We start from the raw sequence: 24,305 nt of genomic DNA, 5'->3' as shown, positions 1-24,305 counted from the left end.
TTCCCCCCTCTCACCCCTCCTCCTCAAAGCGTCCTCCCTGCTTCTTCCCCCTTCCAACTCTCACCTCCATCTCCCCCAACCTTCTGCCTCACTCTTCCCCCTCCTCAAATAACACCTCATTGTGCCTCACCAAATCACCATCAAACCTTTTGTCCGCCCCATCCTTCCCTTTGTCCGAGCTATTCTGAAATCTCTGACACACCTTCAACAGCAATCGCTACATCTTCCACCTCTTCCACATCTTACCCTACCCCACCTCCCCCCTGTTCTGTATCCGATGCTCCCCCTTCCTCTTCATTAACGGTATGGACCTCAAACATCCGGGGCCTTCGTTCAAACCTAACTGATCTCTCCATACAGGTTGCTTCTGACCAACCAGACGTGATCTGCTTAACAGAAACTTTCCTCCTTCATGATGTCTCTGATTCCTTAGTATCTCTCCCGGGTTACTCCCTCCTCCGGTATGATAGACCTGAGCCTCGTCCTGGAGGTGGGGTTGCTATCTTTATCAAAAACTCTCTTCCTCACTCACCCTGCACTGCACTCTCTCCACCTCACCCCCAGGAATACCTCTGGCTACGGCTTCCCCTTCGCTCCCACCTCTTGTTCATATGTGTGTTGTACCGTCCACCAAACAGTGATGACTCCATCTACATCTCGCTGTCTGATAATATGGACCAACTTCTATCAACTCATCCCAACTCTCTCTTCCTCATATGTGGTGATTTCAATTGTCACCATGCCAGTTGGCTGGGTGTGGGTACCTCTCTCACCAGCCATGGCTCCTCAGCAAAGGACTTATGCGACTCACTGGGACTGACACAATCTGTCAATTTCCCGACCCGGATCTCAGTCAACGGAGCATCTTCTCTTCGAGACTTGGTTATGACTAACTTCCCTGAAAATGTCTGCTGCTCTTCTTCTGCTCCAATCGGCTCATCTGATCATGTGCTTGTTAAAGTGGACATCTCTCTTACCATTCTCAGGGAGACTGCTCAGCGTCGGCGAGTCTGGCATTTCACTCAGGCCAACTGGCATGGTCTTCAAGCAGCCATCAATTATCAGGACTGGTCTCCCATCTCTAACACCTCTGACATCAACTCATCCTGGGAATTCTTCCAAAGTAAATTGCTCTCTATCATGCACAGATTTATCCCATCTCGTCTTCAGTTGTCATACCCTGCCTCCCTTCCATGGTACACGGAATCTTGTGGTGAGGCTGCTGCCCAGAAACAACTTGCCTTCGTCTCCTGGAAAGCAAATCCAACGGAAGGAAATCTCATTTCCTTTCACAAAGCCCGAAACAAGTGTGTGTCCACCCTCAGGAGAGCCAGGAAACAATATCTCTCCGTTCTCAAGGCCGAACTCTCTTATCTGTCTCCCTCTTCCAATTCCTGGTGGCGTCTGGTCAAATCTGTTTCTGGTATTTGTTCCCCCTCCATCCCCTCCCTAACCTCAAATGGCGACACAGCTGACTCCGCACGTGAAAAAGCTGAAAGCCTCAACTCTGTGTTTGCCTCTAAATCTTGTGTCCCAAACCCATTCCTCTCTGTACCCAGTCGTACCCAGCTGCTCCTGGACTCCGTGTCCTTTCCTCCTGACAAGGTGGAAAAGTTTCTGTCAACTCTCGACTCTGATTCTGCAAATGGACCTGACGGCGTCAGCCCACGGGTCCTAAAATTCTGTTCTGCCGCTCTTTCACTCCCTCTCTCTGCTCTCTTCACCCTCTCTTTTGCTTAAGGTCAACTGCCATCTGCTTGGAAATCAGCCAACATCACCGCTTTACACAAAAAAGGTGCAAAAACAGATCCTAGCAACGACAGACCAATCAGCCTTCTCCCAATTATCAGCAAAGTCATGGAATCCCATTGCTTCGGATATGAAATCTTTCCTCTTCTCCAATGGCTTGATCTCTGATCATCAATTTGGTTTCAGACCAGGTCACTCTACTCTGGACATGCTGCTTCTGCTGTCTCAACAATGGATGGAGGTCCTCAATGCCAAACAGGAAATTAGAGGCGTCTCCCTCGACATATCACATGCCTTCGCTACGGTCTGGCACCCCGCTCTGCTCACCAAACACTCCTCCTTTGGTATCCATGGAAATCTCCACGCATGGCTGGCGGACTTCCTCTCTAGTCGTAGTCAACGTGTGGCCCTGAATGGGTTTCTCTCATGTCCTCTTCCTGTTCAGGCTGGAGTTCCCCAGGGCAGTGTTCTGGGCCCTGTGATTTTTCTGGTCTTCATCAATGATCTCTCTGACTCTCGTGAAAATCCTCTCTATCTCTTTGCTGATGACTCCACTCTCTGCCACTCCATTCCTCATCCCTCAGATCGGCAGTCTGCAGCCTCCTCACTCTCTGCAGACCTGGACAAAATCACAGACTGGGCAAACAAGTGGAACATGTCTTTCAATTCTGACAAATCTCACACGCTTACGATGTCTCTCCGAAAAGACCGACTGGACAACCCTCCCATCTACTTTCTGAATAATCCTCTCCAAGAAGTTCTGTCACTCAATCTTTTGGGTCTCACTATCTGCCATGATCTTTCCTGGGAAAACCACATTTCCAAGCTGGCCTCCAAAGCCAGTCGCCGACTGGGCATCCTCCGTCGTGCGAAGTCCTTCCTTGGCACACCTGAGCTCCTCACCACATACAAGGCTTTCATCCACAGCTCAATGCAGTACTGCTCTCCCCTCTGGGCTGGTGCTCCTGCCTCACACCGAGCTCGTCTTCACGCTGTTGAAACCAAAGCGTTCAGAATCATTGGAATCTCCTGCGATGACGCTATCTCAGAGGGCCTTTCACTTACTCACCGCAGGCAGGTTGGTGGTCTTTCCGTCTTCTACCGACTCCTCTCCGGCCTAGCCCCCCCCCCCCAGCCCTGTCTGTGCTCTTTCCCCCAAATATTCCTACAGGTCGCACAAGATCTGCCAGCAACCCTCTTATGGTTAAACTGCCAAAATCAAGACTCTCTGCTCACCTTCACTCCTTCATTCCTCTTTTCTCCCGCCTTGGAACAAACTCCCTCACTCTCTTCAATCCCACTCCTCCCTCCAGGTCTTCAAAACAGCTGTTCACCACCATCTCTTATCTTCCCCAATCCAAAACCATGATCTTTTCTACCGCTGCTAATTTCACCCCAAATCCACTTTTTTGAAATACCAACTGCTTTCCTGGAAGTCCTTGCAGTGTCCTTGTGTTTTATACTTCTCCCACCCCCACCCACTTTCCCACGCCTCCTCCCCCCAAGCCCTCTCCCTCCCACAGATCTCCCGATGTCCCTGCTCTCAAATGTTGTGTTTGTGTGCTTGCTGTGACCGCAAGGCTCACCCCCACTCTTGCAGGGAAAATGGCCTTAAAATGCCTGTTGTTGTGTGTTGTCTTCACAAACCTGCAGTCTATTCTTGATGTTTGACTGAAGGTGTCAGAGGAATGTGGAATTTATTGATTCATCATTTGCCATTCGCCAGTTTTTTTACCCACGTCATTCACGAACCGGCTGTCTATGCCTGAAGTCAAAAAAACTGTAATACTTAATTACAAATTTTGAAATACATTATTTGGTAACTGCTAACTAGTATCCCCACCCAGGTCCTGCTATTCTCTTCAATTAAACTCACAAACATGCCTGGCTATGTCTTTGTTAGACGATTGGTATTGTTTTTTTGTGTACTAAGTCGAGGCTCGTGTAAGTGCAAACCCATATAATAAAGGGAGCGGGAGTTAAGAGGCGAAGATAGAAGGAAGCACAAGAACAGCAGAGAACAGGGACTTCGGGAGATCTTTGCAAGGGAGAGGGTTGGGGTGGGGTACACGGAATAAACAAGATGGACAATACAAGGACTTCCAGGAAAGAAAAAGGTGGATTTGGGGTATATTCATGGGGGTAGAAAAGATCAAGGAGTTGGATGGGGGAAGATAAAATATTGTGGTGGACAGCAGTTTTGAAGACCTGGAGGGAGGAGTGGGATTCAAAAGAGTGTGGGAGTTTGTCCCAGAGGTGGGAAAAATGAAAGAGTGAACGTGAGCAGAGTCTTGATGTTGGCAGTTCACCAGCAGAGGGCTGCTGACAAAGTCAGGTTCACGATGTTAACAAATGTAATTTCGTTCAAAATTTTGGTGGATTAGCAAACCTGTACAATTTTGGAATCATCAGAGCATGGAGAATCCGAAAATCAATGTTGGTATTTGCACAGACACCTGCATGGCCGCTATTTTGAATTTTCAAAATGGCCGCCATAAAATACATATTTTGCGCTATCTCGGCTTCTAGTCAACCTAGAAACTTAATTAAATATGCTATTCCTATGTTTTCTGGGTTAAGGAATCCAATAAAGGCCTCAAAATAGTGCTCAGGATTATAGAAAAGCAACAAACAAAGGTAGTTGAAAACCATTGTCTTTAGATTTGTGATATAACTATTATATAATACATGATATTATAAGTCCTTTGAAGTTATAGGTATGGGTTTATAAAGCAAGAAAGCAGCTTTGTTAGTATCAAATTGAACTATAAGTCCTACACACATGATCTACTAGTTCTATACCGTTCAGGAATATGCTTTTACAAATCTTCATCACTCTCCTGAGTGTCATTTTCGCAAAGGTGTCTACGCAAATGCCAACATTAATTTTTTTATTCCTCGTGCTCTGAATATTCCAAAAAATGTATAGTTTTGCTAATCTCCAAAAATTTTGAACGAAAAAACATCGTGAACTTGACGAACAGTTCTTGTGTGTCCTACCGGAATATTTGGAGGACAGAGCAGGGGGAGCTCGGCCGGAGAGGAGTCTGTGGAAGATAGAAAGACCGCCAACCTGCCTGCGGTGAGAGAGCGAAAGGCCCTCGGCTTCATTGTGGGAGATAACAATGATTTGAAAAGCCTTGATTCTTACACTATGGAGTGTACTTACGTAAAGCAATATCTCCTAATTAAAGCAAACATGATTTACTCTGTGTCACTTTAAGCATTCTTTAGTCATGGATTGGTCTGATGTTTCATCTGCATCTATCGTTTTGGTTGTCGATTGAGGCTCTGGTTCAATAAACCGAAAACCTCCCATCAAGCCTCTCTTTGTGGGATAGGGGAATGTTTATTTCTGTTGGGTGGTTTGTTTCCACAAGTAGTGCTCCCATTTTTAATGGTTCCACAGAGTAGAACCCTCTTCGTGTGAAACTACCTTTTAAAAAATATATTGTTCCTGCACTCCCAATTTACCAGAGGAGGGCCTCCTCCTGTAGCCGGTGTCGGCTTTGACGTTATAACGCCTGCACCGGCATCATTTAAAATAATTATGACGTCATTGGTCACGTGGTACAGCCGCCATCTTGGAAAAACCGAAAAATGTTGCACCTCTGTATCCAAAACCGCTCCATGGAAAAAATAGAAATATGTCTCATTGGAAAGAACTCCGCATGGGGAATATGTGTTGTTCATGATGTCATTTGCGCCGTCATTATGACGTCATAATTCGACTGGGACAACGCTTCGTCTGAACATTGTGAAATTTATTGAGCGTCATCGACCCAACAATTATATTGGAGAATGTGAATTGGAAGACGTTTGGATTCTTATGCTTGGAGAATGAAAGCCTGCTTGGAGTTTGCAAAAAAGCACCTGAAGGACTCTCAGACTGTGAGAAACAAGATTCTGTGGGCTTTCATGTGTCTTTCACTGAGGAGAGGCTTCCGTCTGGCCACTCTGCCATAAAGCCCAGATCAGTGGAGTGTTGCAGTGATGGTTGACCTTCTGGAAGTTTCTCCCATCTCCACACAGGATCCCTGGAGCTCAGCCAGAGTGACCATCGGGTTCTTGGTCACCTCTCTTACCAAGGCCCTTTTCCCCCGATTGATCAGTTTGGCTGGGCGACCAGCTCTAGGAAGAGTCCTGGTTGTTCCAAACGTCTTCCATTTAAGAATTATGGAGGCCACTGTGCCCTTGGGAACCTTCAATGCAGCAGAATTTTTTTCTCGGCTTCCCCAGATCTGTCACTCCACACAATCCTGTCTCTGAGCTCTGCAGGCAGTTCCTTCGACCTCACGGCTTGGTTTTTGCTCTGATATGCATCGTCAGCTGTGAGACCTTATATCGACAGGTGTGTGCCTTTCCAAATCATGTCCAATCAATTGAATTTACCACAGGTGGACTCCAATCAAGGTGAAGAAACATCTCACAGATGATCAAGAGAAATGGGAGGCACCTGAGCTAAATTTCAACTGTCATCGCACAGGGTCTGAATACTTATGTAAATGTGATATTTCAGTTTTTTCGTTTTAATAAATTTGCAAAACTTTCTAATATCCTGTTTTTTCTTTGTCATTATGGGGTATTGAGTGCAGATTGATGAGGGAAAAAATGAATTTAAACGATTTCAGCATAAGGCTGCAACATAACAAAATGTGAATAAAGTGAAGGGGTCTGAATACTTCCTGAATGCACTGTATGATAACATGTGGAACAATCTCCGGACAGGAAGTTAATGTGAAGTGTCGCAAAATTCGGGTGCAGCTTATCCGCCAATTTATGGTAATACTGAGTCTGGCATTGGGAAATAATTACCTCTGATAAAATGGTTGCTGCACACACCAGCTCGTCTGTACTTCTCGTTGTAAACACCTCGGTTCGTCGCCCACAATGGTGGCAGAATTACAGAAGTGACATCGATTATCCGACCTGTTGGCCTGATTTGTATCTGGCAGTGTTTTAAAGTTAATGTTCTGCAAAAGACTGACACTGAATTCTGTGCAGGTGATGTCCCTCCTGTAAATATGGAATGCAGACAACACAACTACAATTCATCTGTCTCAGCATCTTCAATATGTGCTTCTGCTGAGGGAGATCCACATGTTCATTTGACAAATGGCAGTACTACCTGTTCTGCAACTGGTGAGCAGAAACCTACAAAATGAATATTTTGAATTCAGAACATGTAAAATTTTTGAAATCTTTAAATATTTTGCATTTAGAGTTTGCCAAAAAATGCAAAATGATTTTTATTCTTCATTTTTATAGAACAACGAAGAAGTCATATTGCACAAACAAGATCCAGGTGCAGCCTGACTGCGAAGAAGTCTTCTTTGAAGAAACGACCCCAAGAACAAGACTCACGACCTTTAACATACATGTGCATGTCTGCTCCTCGCAACACAAAGATTAATATGCAATTAAATAAATGCAAAACTGTTCTCGAAAGTGAAATACATCACAAGTGTGATGTACACAGTACAGATTTTGCTTCACCGAGTAATATCAAATTGCACATGAGGACCGACACTGGAGAGCATCCACACAAGTGCTCGATATGTGATAAAGATTTCACTTCTAACAGCAATTTGAAACTGCATATGAGGATCCATTCAGGAGAGCATCCTTACAAATGCTCGATATGTGACAAAGATTTCCCTTGTAACAGCAATTTGAAATTGCATATGAGGATCCATTCAGGAGAGCGTCCTTACAAATGCTCGATATGTGACAAAGATTTCCCTTGTAACAGCAATTTGAAACTGCATATGGGGATCCATTCAGGAGAGCATCCTTACAAATGCTTGATATGTGACAAAGATTTCACTGAAACCAACACTTTGAAAAAGCATATGACGATCCACACAGGAGAGCGTCCTTACAAATGCTCGATATGTGATAAAGATTTCCCTTATAACAGCTATTTGAAAAAGCACATGAGGATCCACACAGGAGAGCGTCCTTACAAATGCTCGATATGTGATAAAGATTTCCCTTATAACAGCGATTTGAAACTACATTTGCGGATCCACACAGGAGAGCGTCCTTACAAATGCTCCATATGTGATAAAGATTTCACTTGTAACAGCCATTTGAAATTGCATATGAGGATCCACACAGGAGAGCGTCCTTTCAAATGCTCGATATGTGATAAAGATTTCCCTCAAAACAACACTTTGAAATTGCATATGAGGATCCACACAGGAGAGCGTCCTTACAAATGCTCCATATGTGATAAATATTTCACTTGTAACAGCCATTTGAAATTGCATATGAGGATCCACACAGGAGAGCGTCCTTACAAATGCTCGATATGTGATAAAGATTTCCCTCAAAACAACACTTTGAAATTGCATATGAGGATCCACACAGCAGAGCGTTCTTACAAATGCTCAATATGTGATAAAGATTTCACTTCTAATGGCAATTTGAAAAAGCACATGAGGATCCATACAGGAGAGCGTCCTTTCAAATGCTCAATATGTGATAAAGATTTCCCTCAAAACAACACTTTGAAATTGCATATGAGGATCCATTCAGGAGAGCGTCCTTACAAATGCTCAATATGTGATAAAGATTTCACTTGTAATGGCAATTTGAAATTGCATATGAGGATCCATACAGAAGAGTGTCCTTACAAATGCTCAATATGTGATAAAGATTTCACTTGTAACAGCCATTTGAAATTGCATATGAGGATCCATACAGAAGAGTGTCCTTACAAATGCTCAATATGTGATAAAGCTTTCACTTATAACAGCCATTTGAAATTGCATATGAGGATCCATACAGGAGAGCGTCCTTTCAAATGCTCAATATGTGATAAAGATTTCACTTGTAATGGCAATTTGAAATTGCATATGAGGATCCATACAGGAGAGCGTCCTTACAAATGCTCAATATGTGATAAAGATTTCACTCTAAACAACACTTTGAAATTGCATATGAGGATCCATACAGGAGAGCGTCCTTACAAATGCTCAATATGTGATAAAGATTTCACTTGTAACAGCCATTTGAAAAAGCATATGAGGATCCATACAGAAGAGCGTCCTTACCAATGCTCGATATGTGATAAGGATTTCACTTGTAACAGCCATTTGAAATTGCATATGAGGATCCATTCAGGAGAGCGTCCTTACCAATGCTCAATATGTGATAAAGCTTTTACTTGTAACAGCCATTTGAAAAGGCACATGAGGATCCATACAGAAGAGCGTCCTTACCAATGCTCGATATGTGATAAGGATTTCACTTGTAACAGCCATTTGAAAAGGCATATGAGGATCCATACAGAAGAGCGTCCTTACCAATGCTCGATATGTCATAAAGGTTTCACTTGTAACAGCGATTTGAAATTGCATATGAGGATCCATTCAGGAGAGCGTCCTTACAAATGCTCGATATGTGATAAAGATTTCACTCAAAAGAACACTTTGAAATTGCATATGAGGATCCATTCAGGAGAGCGTCCTTACAAATGCTCGATATGTGATAAAGATTTCACTCAAAAGAACACTTTGAAATTGCATATGAGGATCCATTCAGGAGAGCGTCCTTACAAATGCTCGATATGTGATAAAGATTTCACTCAAAACAACAATTTGAAATTGCATATGAGGATCCATTCAGGAGAGCGTCCTTACCAATGCTCAATTTGTGATAAAGGTTTCACTCGTAACAGCCATTTGAAATTACATATGAGGATCCATACACGAGAGCATCCTTACAAATCCACTTGGAGTGCAAGTGGCGATGATGAGCAGGTATCTATGCCAACACAGGTTTCCAGTTCATGGATATAGTAGGCCCGTTGGCCTGATTGGGTTTTTTTTTCTCTCTTTACATTTGTATTTAGTTCTCATTGTTATAACCGATAATTAAAGCAGTGTTTGACCCCATGCTTTGCGTTGTGTTTTGCATGCCGTAACAAATCGGGGGCTCTCTTCAGGGATCTCGGTTATGCTGCTGCCTGTCTTGGATTTTTCATTGTTTTTCCAATGAAAAAAAATGATCATGTTTTGTGTGTGTTGCTGTTACTACTGTATTTACTGCTTTGTGAAAAATGAGCTTTCAATGCAAGATGTTGAACTGTTATGTGAGGTGGAGTTACGAGCTGCAGCTGATCATATTGGGGCTTGTGTGACATCCAGGATGAGAAAGTCGGAGATTGTCTTGGTTATTGTGAGTCACATGGGTTTAGAACCGTGAGTAAAGAGGAAGAATGATGGAGTGGATAAACACAGCCCAGGTTAAAGTTAGAAGACAAAGAAAAGGAAAGGGAGTTTGAAAGAGAGAGAAAAAAAGAAACAGTTTGACTTTACATAAAATGAGAACTGTAAATTCACTTAGAATGACAGACCAGACATGTTCCCGTCTGTTCGGGTTGGGTCTGGATTTTGACGTTTCCAAGAACATTAGGCTTGTTCCTAAGTTTGACGAGGAGGAAATTGAGATTTTTTCCTGTCTTTTGAGAAGATAGCAGGATATCTTGAGTGGCCAGAACGATACTGCACCCTGCTACTACAAAGTGTGTTTGCAGGGAGAGCACAGGAAGTTTATTCATCTCTATCAGAGGAACACTCTGCAGGGTCCGAGACAGTGAAAAGGGCTGTGTTGTCGGCCTATGAGCAAGTGCTGGAAGCATACAGACAGAAGTTCCGAACCTTAAAATGACAGGCTGGGCCGACATTTGTTGAATTTGCTCGGGAGAAGTAAATGATTTTTGATTGGTGTTATCATTCTCTCAAAGTGGATGGGGACTATGGTAATCTAAGGGAGGTTATCTTGATGGAAGAATTTCAGAACAGTTTCCCCTTTGACAAAAGGATACACCTTAATGATCATAAAGTTGGTGAGTTTAAAAGAGGTGTAGTCAGTGCAGATCATTATGAGCTTACCTACAAGAAAAGTGTTGGTCTTCCTGGTTGTGGTACGACGTGGTATACCAAGAAGGTGGTCAGTGAGGAACGGTTGGAGGAGGAGTGGGAAGACCATAAGGGTCCGTTGGTGCAGACATCTCCGGATGGACAGTTTGATTGGTCGAAAAATGCATCTGCAGACATAAAGCGCGAACATGTTATTACTGTAACCAGAGGGGACATCTGAAGTGGAATTGTTGGAAATTGCAAAGAGAGGATAAGCAGGGAGACTCCAATAGACCGAACGTATTGGTTGAAACAAAGTGGTCAGCCTCAATGATCGTGCCATGTCAGTTAAGGCTGGAGATAATCCTGACCTCATGAGCCCTTTACTGGACATTTATAAAACCTTTGTACCAAAGGGCTCGGTGTCCTGTGACGGTGAATTGGAGTCTGTTGTTATTCTGAGGGATACTGGGGCACCCAGTCGGTGATGTTGTCTGATACCCACCATTGACTTTGAGTAGTTTGGTGAAGGAGAGTGCATTAATCCAGGGCATTGCAGGTACTTATGTCCCCTGTCATATTTCTTATTAAGACAGTCTTATTTGGTCACAGGTCCAGTGATGATAGGGGTCGTCCCCACTCTCCCCATAGAGGGTGTTGGTTTCCTATTGGGGAATGATTTGGCTGGGGATACGGTTTGTGTTTCCCCTGTGGTTTCGATGCATCTCTTATTACCCTGCGCTCGTGAAGCGAAAAGCGGGGTTAAGCATTCAGGTGCGTATGTGTGCCGAGAAAATGATTTTTTAAATGCAGAGACACGGCAAACGTTGGTGCAGTTGACACGAAATTTTCACCATGGGAGGGCCTCCTCCTGCAGAATATTTTAATGATTATTATGACGTCATAGATCACGTGGTACAGGCGCCATCGTGGAAAAACTTTACACCTCTTTCATCTCTGAAACCTCTTTTCTCTTTCTTTTATTTTCGCTTTGCGAGCGCAGGGTGAAAATTGAGGCCTGGCTCATTGTCAACTACTCCCCATGGGGAATAAGATATGTTGATAATGATGTCATCGGTGCCTTCGTTATGACGTCATAATTCAACAAATACAACACATGCATCCGATCATTTTAAAATTTAATTTCAGCAACTGTTGGTCTGATGGACATGAAATTTTCACCACAGTAGCGCCTCCTGTAGAATATTTTAATAATAATCATGACGTCATGGGTCATGTACAGGCGCTATCTTGGAAAACCGAAACATGTTGCACCTCTATATCACCAAAACCGCTGCATGGAAAAAATTGAAACATGGCTCATTGTAAAGAACTCCATATGGGGAATAGGTGTTGTTAACGATGACGTCATTGGTGCCATAATTATGACGTCATAATTCGACAGGGACAATGCTTATTCTGATCCGTTTGAAATGTATTGAGCGTGATCTATGCAACAATTACATGAGAGATTATAAATTTATGATGTCATCGCTCACATCTGGCAGACATATTGGATCAAAGAAAAAAAATGTTCAAAAACAGAAGAGTTGGCTCACAACAAGTTGACTGCGCAGCGTAAGTATTCTTTGAATACCATCTAGTCCAGAAACTGAGGATTTCCAAGAGGAGTTCCCCAGTATTTTCCCTGCTTGTGTCGTGACGAGATCACAGACACAGACAGTGAGTCAGACTGACACAGAGTTGGAAAATGTATCATATTCTGGTGTATGATGCTGAGATGGGGAATGGGGTCTCTCGTTTGCCTGTGTTGAATCGTTCTTCACGAGTTTAGGACCAGCAGGCAGACCCTGCACTAAAGAGACCAAATCCAAACAGGTGTGTCTGAGTTGGAAGCTCATGAACTCCCGGAATGTGACTATGTAAAATCTGATGTCTTGATGAGAAAGTGGAGACCCACCTATGCTTCAGCCAGTGACGATTGCTCTGATTTGCACCAAGTAGTGGTACCAACCAGTTATAATCCTGAAATGTTGTGGCTGGCCCATGAAAGTCCTATGTCAGGACATGTGGGAATCAGGAAAACTCGTTTTCGGATCATGGTGCATCTTTATTTGCCGAAGTTGCACCAGGCATAAGTGGAGCACTGGAAGACCTGTCATACCTGTCAAATGATAGGGAAGCCACAGCCATCGATTAAACCAGCTCCCCTCATCCCCATGCCTGTGTTTGATGAGCCTTCCAGTGGAGTACTGATTGATTGTGTTGGTCCATTACCAATAACGAAATCGGGTCATCGGTATTTCCTAACCATTATGGACATGTTAACTACATTCCCTGAAAGTGTTCCCTGAAAAACGATCACGGCTAAGGTCATGGTGGATGCTTTGATTTAGATTTTGGATTTTCAACAGATATGGTTTGCCAAAGAAGGTGCAGTCTTACCAAGGTTCGAATTTTATGTCTGGTCTAATTTGAGAAGTCACGCACCAGCTCGGAATTGGGCAGTTAAAATCTTCGGCCTGCCACCCCCAGTCCCAGGGAGACCTTGAGAGATACCACCCGACCATGAAAACTATGTTGAAGGCATATTGTCTGGAGTATCCAGAAGAGTGGGACAAAGGAATCTGTTTTGTATTGTTTGCCACCAGGGATGCTTCCAAATGAATCCATGAGTTTCAGCCCATTTGAGTTGGTGTATGGCCATGATGTTCGGGGCCCTCTTAAATTAGTACGAGAGATTTGGTACGTCCGGGTTCTACAGGAAATTCTGTGATCATGACAGCTCATTCGTAGTACCCTTCGGCCCGAACCAATTTGTTGAGGAAAAATGAAAATTTGTGTGGTCTGAATCCTGCGAAAATACTTTTGACCAATTGAAAGCTATTCTGACCAATGCAATGAGCCAGTGTTGCCCTCTCCCGATTTTCCCTGTACAGTTACTACCTGCTCGGCAGTTTGTGCACCCACGAGTTTGTGTCTGTCTGTTTGTCAGTTTGTTTGTCCGCACAGAATAAATATGATTTTGTTTGCAACTGTTAGTCCAATTGACATCCAATTGACATTGACATGTTAGCCCTGTGTCTCTGCAGCCCTGTGTCGCTGAAGCCCTGTGTCGCACCAGCCCTGTATCGCTGCAGCCCTGTGTCGCACCAGCCCTGTGTCACACCAGCCCTGTGTCGCTGCAGCCCTGTGTCGCTCCAGCCCTGCATCGCTCCAGCCCTGCATCGCTCCAGCCTTGTGGCCCACCAGCCCTGCGTCGCTCCAGCCCTGCGTCGCTCCAGCCCTGCGTCGCACCAGCTCTGCTTCGCTCCAGCTCGGCATCACTCCAGCCCTGTGTCGCACCAGCCCTGCGTCGCTCCAGCCCTTTGTCACACCAGCCCTGCGTCGCTCCAGCCCTGTGTCGCACCAGCCCTGTGTCGCTCCAGCTCTGCATCGCTCCAGCCCTGTGTTGCATCAGCCCTGTGTCACTCCAGCCCTGCGTCGCTCCAGCTCTGAGTCGCTCCAGCTCTGTGTCGCTCCAGCCCTGCATCGCTCCAGCCCTGCGTCGCTCCAGCCCTGCGTCGCTCCAGCCTTGTGTCGCACCAGGCCTGTGTCACACCAGCCCTGAAATCGCACCAACCTTGTGTCGCTGCAGCCCTGTGTCGCACCAGCCCTGTGTCGCTGCAGCCCTGTGTCGCATCAGCCCTGTTTCGCACTAGCCTTGTGTCGCACCAGCCCTGTGTCACTGCAGACCTGTGTCTCTCCATCCCTGTGTCGCTGCAGCCCTGTGTCGCATCAGCCCTGTGTCGCACCAGCCTTGTGTCGCACCAGACCTGTGTCGCTGCAGACCTGTGTCGCACCAGCCCTGTGTCGCTGCAGCCCTGTGTCGCTTCAGCCTTGTGTCACACCAGCCTTTTGACTTGTGTCGCTGCAGCCCTGTGTTGCTGCAGCCCTGTGTCGCTGCATCCCTGTGTCGCACCAGCCCTGTGTTGCTGCAGCCCTGTGTCGCTGCATCCCTGTGTCACACCAGCTCTGTGTCGCTGCAGCCCTGTATCGCTGCAGCCCTGTGTCGCACCAGCCCTTTATCGCTGCAGCCCTGTGTCGCACCAGCCCTGTATCGCTGCAGCTCTGTGTCGCACCAGCCCTGTATTAATGCAGCTCTGTGTCGCACCAGCCCTGTATTGCTGCAGTCCTGTATCGCACCAGCCCTGTGTCGCACCAGCCCTCTATCGCTGAAGCCCTGTGTCGTTGCAGTCCTGTATCGCTGCATCCCTGTATCGCTGCAGCCCTGTGTCGCTGCAGCTCTGTGTCGCACCAGCCCTTTGTCACACCAGCCCTGTGTCGCTGCAGCCCTGTGTCGCTGCAGTCTTGTGTCGCTCCAGCCCTGCATCGCTCCAGCCCTGCATCGCTCCAGCCCTGCATCGCTCCAGCCTTGTGGCTCACCAGCCCTGCGTCGCTCCAGCCCTGCCTCGCTCCAGCCCTGCGTCGCACCAGCCCTGCTTCGCTCCAGCTCTGCGTCGCTCTAGCCCTGTGTCGCACCAGCTCTGCGTTGCTCCAGCCCCGTGTCACACCAGCACTGCGTCGCTCCAGCCCTGCGTCGCTCCAGCCCTGTGTCGCTCCAGCCTTGTGTCACACCAGCCCTGCGAAGCTCTGCTTTGTGTCGCTCCAGCTCTGTGTTGCTCCAGCTCTGCTTCGCTCCAGCCCTGCGTCGCTCCAGCCTTGTGTTGCTCCAGCTCTGCATCACTCCAGCCTTGTGTCACTCCAGCTCTGCGACGCCCCAGCCTTGTGTCGCCGCAGCTCTGCATCGCACCAGCCTTGTGTTGCACCAGCCCTACGTCGCAGCAGCCTTGTGTCGCTCCAGCCCTGCGTCGAATCAGCCCTGTGTCGCACCAGCCCTGCGTTGCACCAGCCTTGTGTTGCTCCAGCTTTGCGTCGCTGCAGCCCTGCTTTGCACCAGCCCTGCATCGCACCAGCCTTGCGTCGCTCCTGCCTTGCATCGCACCAGCTCTGTGTCGCTCCAGCTCTGTTTCCCTCCAGCTCTGCGTCGCTCCAGCTCTGTGTCGCTCCAGCTCTGTGTCGCTTTAGCCCTGCGTCGCACCAGCCTTGTGTCGCTCCAGCTATGCATCGCTCCAGCTCTGCGTCGCTCCAGCCCGGCATTGCACCAACCCTGCGTCGCTCCAGCTATGCTTCGCTCCACCTCTGCGTCGCTCCAGCTCTGCGTTGCTCCAGCTCTGTGTCGCACCAGCTCTGTGTCGCGCCAGCTCTGTGTCGCTCCAGCTCTGTGTCATTCCATCCCTGTGTTGCTCCAGCCCTGTGTTGCTCCAGCCCTGTGTTGCTCCAGCCCTGTGTCGCTCCAGCTCTGCGTCGCTCCAGCTCTGCGTCGCTCCAGCCCTGCATCGCTGAAGCCCTGTGTCGCACCAGTCCTGTGTTGCTGCAGCCCTGTGTCGCACCAGCCCTGTGTCGCACCAGCCCTGTGTCGCATCAGCCCTGTGTCGCACCAGCCCTGTGTCGCTCCAGCCCTGTGTCGCTACAACCTTGTGTCGCACCAGCCTTTTGACTTATGTCGCTGCAGCCCTGTGTCGCTGCATCCCTGTGTCGCTGCATCCCTGTGTCGCACCAGCCCTGTGTCGCTGCAGCCCTGTGTCACACCAGCCTTGTGTCGCACCAGCCTTGTGTCGCACCAGCCCTGTGTCACACCAGCTCTGTATCACTGCAGCCCTGAGTCGCACCAGCCCTGTATCACTGCAGCCCTGTGTCACCAACCCTGTATCGCTGCAGCTCTGTGTGGCACCAGCCCTGTATCGCTGCAGCCCTGTATCGCACCAGCCCTGTGTCGCACCAGCCCTCTATCGCTGCAGCCCTGTGTCACTGCAGTCCTGTATCGCTGCAGCCCTGTGTCGCTGCAGCCCTGTGTCGCTGCAGCCCTGTGTCGCTGCAGCCCTGTGTCGCTGCAGACCTGTGTCACTGCAGCCCTGTGTCACACCAGCCCTGTGTCGCACCAGCCCTGTGTCGCTGCAGCCCTGTGTCGCTGCAGCCCTGTGTCGCTGCAGCCCTGTGTCACTGCAGCCCTGTGTCGCTGCAGCCCTGTGTCGCACCAGCCTTGTGTCGCTGCAGCCCTGTGTACCTGCAGCCCTGTGTCGCTGCAGCCCTGTGTCGCTGAAGACCTGTGTCACTGCAGCCCTGTGTCGCACCAGCCCTGTGTCGCACCAGCCCTGTGTCGCTGCAGCCCTGTGTCGCTGCAGCCCTCTGTCGCTGCAGCCCTGTGTCGCTGCAGCCCTGTGTCGCTGCAGCCCTGTGTCGCACCAGCCTTGTGTCGCTGCAGCCCTGTGTAACTGCAGCCCTGTGTCGCTGCAGCCCTGTGTCGCTGCAGCCCAGTGTCGCACCAGCCCTGTGTCGCTGCAGCCCTGTGTCGCACCAGCCCTGTGTCACTCCAGCTCTGCGTCGCTCCAGCCCTGTGTCGCACCAGCCCTGTGTCGCTCCAGCCCTGCGTCACTCCAGCTCTGTGTCGCTACAGCCCTGAGTCACACCAGCCCTGCATCACTCCAGCCCTGCGTCGCTCCAGCCTTGCGTCCCTCCAGCCCTATGTCGCTCCAGCCTTGTGTCACACCAGCCCTGCGAAGCTCCAGCTTTGTTTCACTCCAGCTCTGTGTCGCTCCATCTCTGCTTCGCTCCAGCCCTGTGTCGCTCCAGACTTGTGTCGCTCCAGCTCTGTGTCGCTCCAGCTCTGCGTCTCCCAGCTCTGCATCGCTCCAGCCTTGTGTCGCTCCAGCTGTGTCGCTCCAGCCTTGTGTCGCTCCAGCTCTGCGTTGCTCCAGCCTTGTGTCGCTCCAGCTCTGTGTCGCACCAGCCTTGTGTTGCACCAGCCCTGCATCACACCAGCCTTGTGTCGCTCCAGCTCTGCGTCGCTCCAGCCCTGCGTCGAATCAGCCCTGCGTCGCACCAGCCCTGCGTCACACCAGCCTTGTGTTGCTCCAGCTCTGCGTCGCTCCAGCCCTGCGTCACACCAGCCTTGTGCCGCACCAGCTCTGTGTCGCACCAGCCCTGCGTTGCACCAGCCTTGCGTCGCTCCTGCCTTGTGTCGCACCAGCTCTGTGTCGCTCCAGCTCTGTTTCCCTCCAGCTCTGGGTCGCTCCAGCTCTGTGTCGCTCCAGCTCTGTGTCGCTTTAGCCCTGCGTCGCACCAGCCTTGTGTCGCTCCAGCTATGCATCGCTCCAGCTCTGCGTCGCTTCAGCCCGGCATCGCACCAGCCCTGCGTCGCTCCAGCTATGCTTCGCTCCAGCTCTGCATCGCTCCAGCTCTGTGTCGCTCCAGCTCTGTGTCGCTCCAGCCCTGCGTCGCTCCAGCCCTGCGTCGCTCCAGCACTGTGTCGCTCCAGCCTTGTGTCACACCAGCCCTGCATCGCTCCAGCTCTGTGTCGCTCCAGCCCTGTGTCCCTCAAGCCTTGCGTCACACCAGCCCTGCGAAGCTCCCGCTTTGTGTCACTTCAGCTCTGTGTCGCTCCAGCTCTGCTTCGCTCCAGCCCTGCGTCGCTCCAGCCTTGTGTCGCTCCAGCTCTGTGTCGCTCCAGCTCTGCGTCACCCAGCTCTGCATCGCTCCAGCCTTGTGTCGCTCCAGCTGTGTCGCTCCAGCCTTGTGTCGCTCCAGCTCTTCGTCGCTTCAGCCTTGTGTCGCTCCAGCTCTGCATCGCACCAGCCTTGTGTTGCACAGGCCCTGCATCGCACCAGCCTTGTGTCGCTCCAGCTCTGCATCGCTCCAGCCCTGCGTCGAATCAGCCCTGTGTCGCACCAGACCTGCGTCGCACCAGCGCTGCATTGCACCAGCCTTGCGTCACTCCTGCCTTGTGTCGCACCAGCTCTGTGTCGCTCCAGCTCTGTTTCCCTCCAGCTCTGCGTCGCTCCAGCTCTGTGTCGCTCCAGCTCTATGTCGCTTTAGCCCTGCGTCGCACCAGCCTTGTGTCGCTCCAGCTATGCATCGCTCCAGCTCTGCGTCGCTTCAGCCCGGCATCGCACCATCCCTGCGTCGCTCCAGCTATGCTTCGCTCCAGCTCTGCGTCGCTCCAGCTCTGTGTCGCACCAGCTCTGTGTCGCTCCAGCCCTGCGTCGCTCCAGTCCTGCGTCGCTCCAGCCCTGTGTCGCTCCAGCCTTGTGTCACACCAGCCCTGCATTGCTCCAGCTCTGTGTCGCTGCATCCCTGTGTCGCATCAGCCCTGTGTCGCACCAGCCCTGCGTCGCTCCAGCCCTGTTTCGCACCAGCCCTGCATCGCTCCAGCCCTGTGTCGCACCAGCCCTGCATCGCTCCAGCCCTGTGTTGCTCCAGCTTTGCGTCTCTCCAGCCCTGAGTCACACCAGCCCTGCGTCGCTCCAGCCCTGCGTCGCTGCAGTCTTGTGTCGCTCCAGTCCTGCGTCGCTCCAGCCCTGCATCGCTCCAGCCTTGTGGCCCACCAGCCCTGCATCGCTCCAGCCCTGCGTCGCTCCAGCCCTGCGTCGCACCAGCTCTGCGTCGCTCCAGATCTGCGTCGCCCCAACCCTGTGTCGCACCAGCCCTGCGTCGCTCCAGCTCTGTGTCGCTCCAGCTCTGTTTCCCTCCAGCTCTGCGTCGCTCCAGCTCCGCGTCGCTCCAGCTCTGTGTCGCTTTACCCCTGCGTCGCACCAGCCTTGTTTCGCTCCAGCTATGCGTCGCTCCAGCTCTGCGTCGCTTCAGCCCGGCATCACACCAGCCCTGCGTCGCTCCAGCTATGCTTCGCTCCAGCTCTGCGTCGCTCCAGCTCTGTGTCGCACCAGCTCTGTGTCGCTCCAGCCCTGCGTCGCTCCAGCCCTGCGTCGCTCCAGCCCTGTATCACTCCAGCCTTGTGTCACACCAGCCCTGCGTCGCTCCAGCTCTGTGTCGCTCCAGCCCTGTGTCGCATCAGCCCTGTGTCGCATCAGCCCTGCGTTTCTCCAGCCCTGTGTCGCACCAGCCCTGCATCGCTCCAGCCCTGTGTTGCTCCAGCTCTGCGTCTCTCCAGCCCTGAGTCACACCAGCACTGCGTCGCTCCAGCCCTCCGTCGCTGCAGTCTTGTGTCACTCCAGCCCTGCGTCGCTCCAGCCCTGCATCACTTCAGCCTTGTGGCCCACCAGCTCTGCGTCGCTCCAGCTCTGCGTCGCTCCAGCTCTGCATCGCTTCAACCCTGTGTCGCACCAGCCCTGCGTCGCTCCAGCCCCGTGTCACACCAGTCCTGCGTCGCTCCAGCCCTGTGTCGCACCAGCCCTGCGTCACCCCAGTTCTGTGTTGCTCCAGCCCTGTGTCACACCAGCCCTGCGTCGCTCCAGCCCTGTGTTGCACCAGCCCTGCATCGCTCCAGGCCTGTGTTGCTCTAGCTCTGTGTCTCTCCAGCCCTGCGTCGCTCCAGCCGTGCATTTCTCCAGCCCTGCGTCGCTCCAGCCTTGTCACACCAGCCCTGCGTCGCTCCAGCCTTGTCACACCAGCCCTGCGTCACCCCAGTTCTGTGTTGCTCCAGCCCTGTGTCACACCAGCCCTGCGTCGCTCCAGCCCTGCGTCACCCCAGTTCTGTGTTGCTCCAGCCCTGTGTCACACCAGCCCTGCGTCGCTCCAGCCCTGTGTTGCACCAGCCCTGCATCGCTCCAGGCCTGTGTTGCTCCAGCTCTGTGTCACTCCAGCCCTGTGTCGCTGCAGCCCCGCGTCGCTCCAGCCCCGCGTCGCACCAGCCATGCGTCGCTCCAGCTCTGCATCGCTCCAGCTCTGCGTCGCTCCAGCTCTGCGTCGCTCCAGCTCTGGGGTTGCTTCAGCCTTGTGTCACTCCAGCTCTGCATCGCTCCAGCCCTGCGTCGCTCCAGGCTTGTGTCGCTACAGCTCTGCTTCGCTCCAGCCCTGCGTCGCTCCAGCCTTGTGTCGCTCCAGGTCTGTGTCGCTCCAGCTCTGTGTCGCTTCAGCTCTGCTTCGCTCCAGCCCTGCGTCCCACCAGCCCTGCGTCGCTCCAGCTCTGTGTCGCTCCAGCCCTGTGTCGCACCAGCCCTGTGTTGCAGCAGCCCTGCATCGCTCCAGCCCTGAGTTGCTCCAGCTCTGTGTCTCTCCAGCCCTGCGTCGCTCCAGCCGTGCGTCGCTCCAGCCGTGCGTCGCTCCAGCCTTGTCACACCAGCCGTGCGTCGCTCCAGCTTTGTGTCACTTCAGCCCTGTGTCGCTGCAGCCCCGCATCGCTCCAGCCCCGCGTCGCGCCAGCCCAGCGTCGCTCCAGCCTTGCGTCGCACCAGCCATGCGTTGCTCCAGCTATGCGTCGCTCCAGCTCTGCGTCGCTCCAGCTCTGCGTCGCTCCAGCTCTGCGTCGCTCCAGCTCTGGGGTTGCTTCAGCCTTGTGTCACTCCAGCTCTGCGTCGCTCCAGCCCTGCGTCACTCCAGGCTTGTGTCGCTCCAGCTCTGCTTCGCTCCAGCCCTGCGTCGCTCCAGCCTTGTGTCGCTCCAGCTCTGTGTCGCTCCAGCTCTGCTTTGCTCCAGCCCTGCGTCCCTCCAGCCTTGTGTCGCTTCAGCTCTGTGTCGCTCCAGCTCTGCGTCACCCCAGCTCTGCGTCGCTCAAGCTTTGTGTCGCTCCAGCTCTGCGTCGCTCCAGCCTTGTGTTGCTCCAGCTCTGCGTTGCTCCAGCCTTGTGTTGCACCAGCCCTGCGTCGCACCAGCCTTGTGTTGCTGCAGCTCTGCGTCGCTCCGGCTATGTGGAGTCATAAAACCCTCAATTCTTCAGACCCGTTTTGAAATTCATTGAAGGAACGGGGTTAGCAATTTCACGATGAAGTATCAGCCTCCAGTATCCACATCCGACGTGTTAAGGTGCGTGGAGTATATAGATTCCAGCAGCTCTGAAAACGCCATTAACCCCCAAAAAGAAGAAGTTTACAACGACCAAGTTTCTTGGATTTCGCTCACCAAGTGGGGAAAGGTTTCGAGCAAGCGCTCCATTCCAAACCGTTGATGAGGAACGAGCTGCTTGGTAAGCTCTGGCTGGCTGCTCGGTAACTAAACAACTCAATTTGTTTCTGTTTCCAAGAACGGTCGGATTTTAAACCACTGAATTATTAATGGGTCTTTGCTATTACCAATAATTCTGTGAAACAATAACTCGTATATTATTTACTCATGAAGGAGCTGGGGCTCCCACGTCGATCGGAAGAATGGACGCGACAAAAAGCTGGAATTCATCCGAGTTGCTTTAATCAAATCAAACACTCAGGCACTCTGAAAACCCGTTTATCGGGCAGCAATATATATACCTATTATCCCGGAGGGTTTGCCCAGGCCCGGCGCCAGGGGGCGTGGCCCAGCGTCCTGGCTGCGGCCTGGCAAGTTGAGGGCGAGCCTGCCCGGGCATGCCCGGGCATGCCCGGGCGCCCCGACCGAGGCCTGGCAAGTTGAGCGCGGGCCTGCCCGGGCGTCCTGGACGAGCCCGGCATGGTGATCGCTCCGCGTCCTTGATAGGTGCAAGGCGATTGTGAAAACCCAGCGGCAGCCGCTACACACGTCCCCCCAGAATCGACTTGCACCGGCAGGGTCAATTTGAGGGGGGTCCTGATGACCCGGCCGAAGCGACCCCTGGCGGGTCGTGGGAGGGGGTCCGGTGAGGTGGTGGGCGGTCGAGTGGGGGGCACCGTGGACGGGGGGCGGCCTCGCCGCGGCGGAAGGGCCACCCGTGGTGGGTGGTCGACGTCCACGTGCGCCGGCTTGAGGCGGTCCACCGCAATCCGGTCCGACCTGCCGCCGATGTCGATGACGAACGACTTGTCGTCCCGTCGCAGCACCCGGAAGGGCCCGTCGTACGGCGGCTGGAGTGGCCACCGATGTGCGTCGTGACGCACAAAAACATACTCCGCTGTGCGGAGTGCTGGGGGGACGTAGGACTGGGGGTCACCGTGGTGGGATGTTGGCACGGGGGCAAACCGTCGGGCGGCCTCCTGGAGGTCCGAGCGCTGGTGAGCTGCGGACCAGGGACTGGTAGCGTCGGGCACGAATTCGCCCGGGACGCGTAGCGCCTGGCCATAGACAAGCTCGGCGGTGGATGCCTGGAGGTCCTCCTTGGGGGCCGTGCGGAGGCCCAAAAGGACCCACGGCAGCCGGTCGGCCCAACCGCCGTCTTGAAGGCCGGCCATGAGCGCGGCCTTCATGGAGCGGTGGAATCGCTCGCACAACCCGTTTGCTTGGGGGTGGTAGGCCGTAGTACGGTGGAGCTTGACCCCCAGGTTGCGGGCGACCGCGCCCCACAGCTCGGAGGTGAACTGTGGTCCGCGGTCTGACGAGATGTCCGCCGGTGCGCCGAAGCGGGCGACCCAGGTGGCGATGAACGCCTGCGCCACGTCGGCGGTGGTGGTGGTGGAGACGAGGGGAACGGCCTCCGGCCACCTGGTGGTCCTGTCCACCATGGTGAGCAGGTGTGTGAACCCCCATGACGGGGGAAGGGGGCCCACCAGATCCATGTTGACGTGGTCGAAACGTCGTTCGGGCACGGTGAAAGGTGCCAGCGGGGCCTGGGTGTGTCGGTGGACCTTGGCCCGTTGGCAGGCCGTGCAGGTGCTGGTCCAATCGCGGACGTCCCGACGAAGGCCGTGCCAGACGAAACGCGCCGACACCAGCTTCTGGGAAGCTTTCCGGCCCGGGTGGGAAAGGCCGTGGAGGGAGAGGAAGATGCGGCGTTGCCAGGTGACGGGCACGATGGGGCGAGGCTGGCCTTGGGAGACGTCGCAGAGCAGGACAGTGTCCGCGCAGGGGATGTCGGCCAGGCGGATGGCCCGTGTCCGCCACCCGGAGGGCTTGCACCGTGGTGTCGGTGGTTTGGTCCGCCGCCATAAGCGCAAAATCCACGCCCAGGTGGACCGCGTTCGCGCTGGCCCGGGAAAGACAGTCGGCCACGGCGTTGTTTTTGCCGGCGACGTGCCGGATGTCCGTGGTAAACTCCGACACGGCGGAGAGGTGGCGCTGTTGGCGGGCCGACCATGGCTCCGTGACCTTGGCCATGGCGTAAACCAACGGCTTGTGGTCGACGAACGCCGTGAAAGGTCGGCCCTCCAGGAGGTGGTGGAAATGGCGGACGGCCAGGTGTAGACCGAGGAGCTCCCGGTCAAACGTGCTGTATTTGAGCTCGTTCGGCCGGAGCTGCCGGCTGAAAAAAGCGAGTGGCTGCCAAACCCCGTTCACCCATTGCTCATGTACGGCGCCCACCGCGTAGTCGGAGGCATCCGTGGTGAGGGCGATGGGAGCGTTGAGCACCGGGTGAGCGAGCAGTGTTGCGTCGGCGAGGGCCCGCTTTGAGCGTTGGAAGGCCGCATCCATTGCTGCGGACCAGGCGATGTCGTGCTTGGCCGGCTTGCCCCGTAGGGCTTCGTAGAGGGGCCGCATGAGTTGAGCAGCACGGGGCACGAAGCGGTGATAAAAATTCACCATTCCCAGGAATTCCTGCAGGGCCTTTATGGTGCGGGGACGCGGGAACGTGGTGATGGCCTCGACCTTGGTTGGCAGCGGCACGGCCCCGTTCTTGGTGATGTGGTGGCCCAAAAAATCAACGGCCGTCGTGCCGAAGTGGCATTTGGCCGGGTTGACGATGAGGCCGTGCTCGCTGAGGCGCCCGAACAGTGTTCGGAGGTGGAGGAGGTGCTCGGCCCGGGACGTGCTGGCGACGAGGATGTTGTCCAGGTAAACGAAAAGGAACGGCAGGTCACGCAGCACGCCGTCCATCAAGCGCTGGAACGCCTGAGCCGCGTTCTTGAGACCAAA

General features: G+C 52.6%; 1 protein-coding gene across 8 annotated transcripts in view; it reads left to right on the top strand.

Annotated features, from left to right (window-relative positions):
* The window catches only part of LOC137423766 (uncharacterized), a 209,306-nt gene extending 199,656 nt beyond the window's left edge, over positions 1 to 9,650 (top strand). For 7 of the 8 annotated variants that reach the window (XM_078771582.1, XM_078771578.1, XM_078771613.1 and 4 more), the window contains 2 exons: positions 6,754 to 6,891; positions 7,018 to 9,650. In XM_078771582.1, coding sequence (XP_078627708.1) covers positions 6,754 to 6,891; positions 7,018 to 9,554 — 2,675 coding nt within the window. In that variant the 3' untranslated portion in view covers positions 9,555 to 9,650. Of the gene's footprint in view, positions 1 to 6,704; positions 6,892 to 7,017 lie in introns of all 8 variants that reach the window. The other variant, XM_078771602.1, reaches the window with a different exon arrangement.
* Positions 9,651 to 24,305: the final 14,655 nt, after the last annotated feature.

This window comes from Myxine glutinosa, chromosome 1 (genome assembly GCF_964187855.1).
Source record: "Myxine glutinosa chromosome 1, kmMyxGlut1.1, whole genome shotgun sequence".
Classification (NCBI taxonomy): Eukaryota; Metazoa; Chordata; class Myxini; order Myxiniformes; family Myxinidae; genus Myxine; species Myxine glutinosa.
Note: the sequence above shows the minus strand (reverse complement) of the source record. Positions and strands in the feature narration are given on the sequence as shown.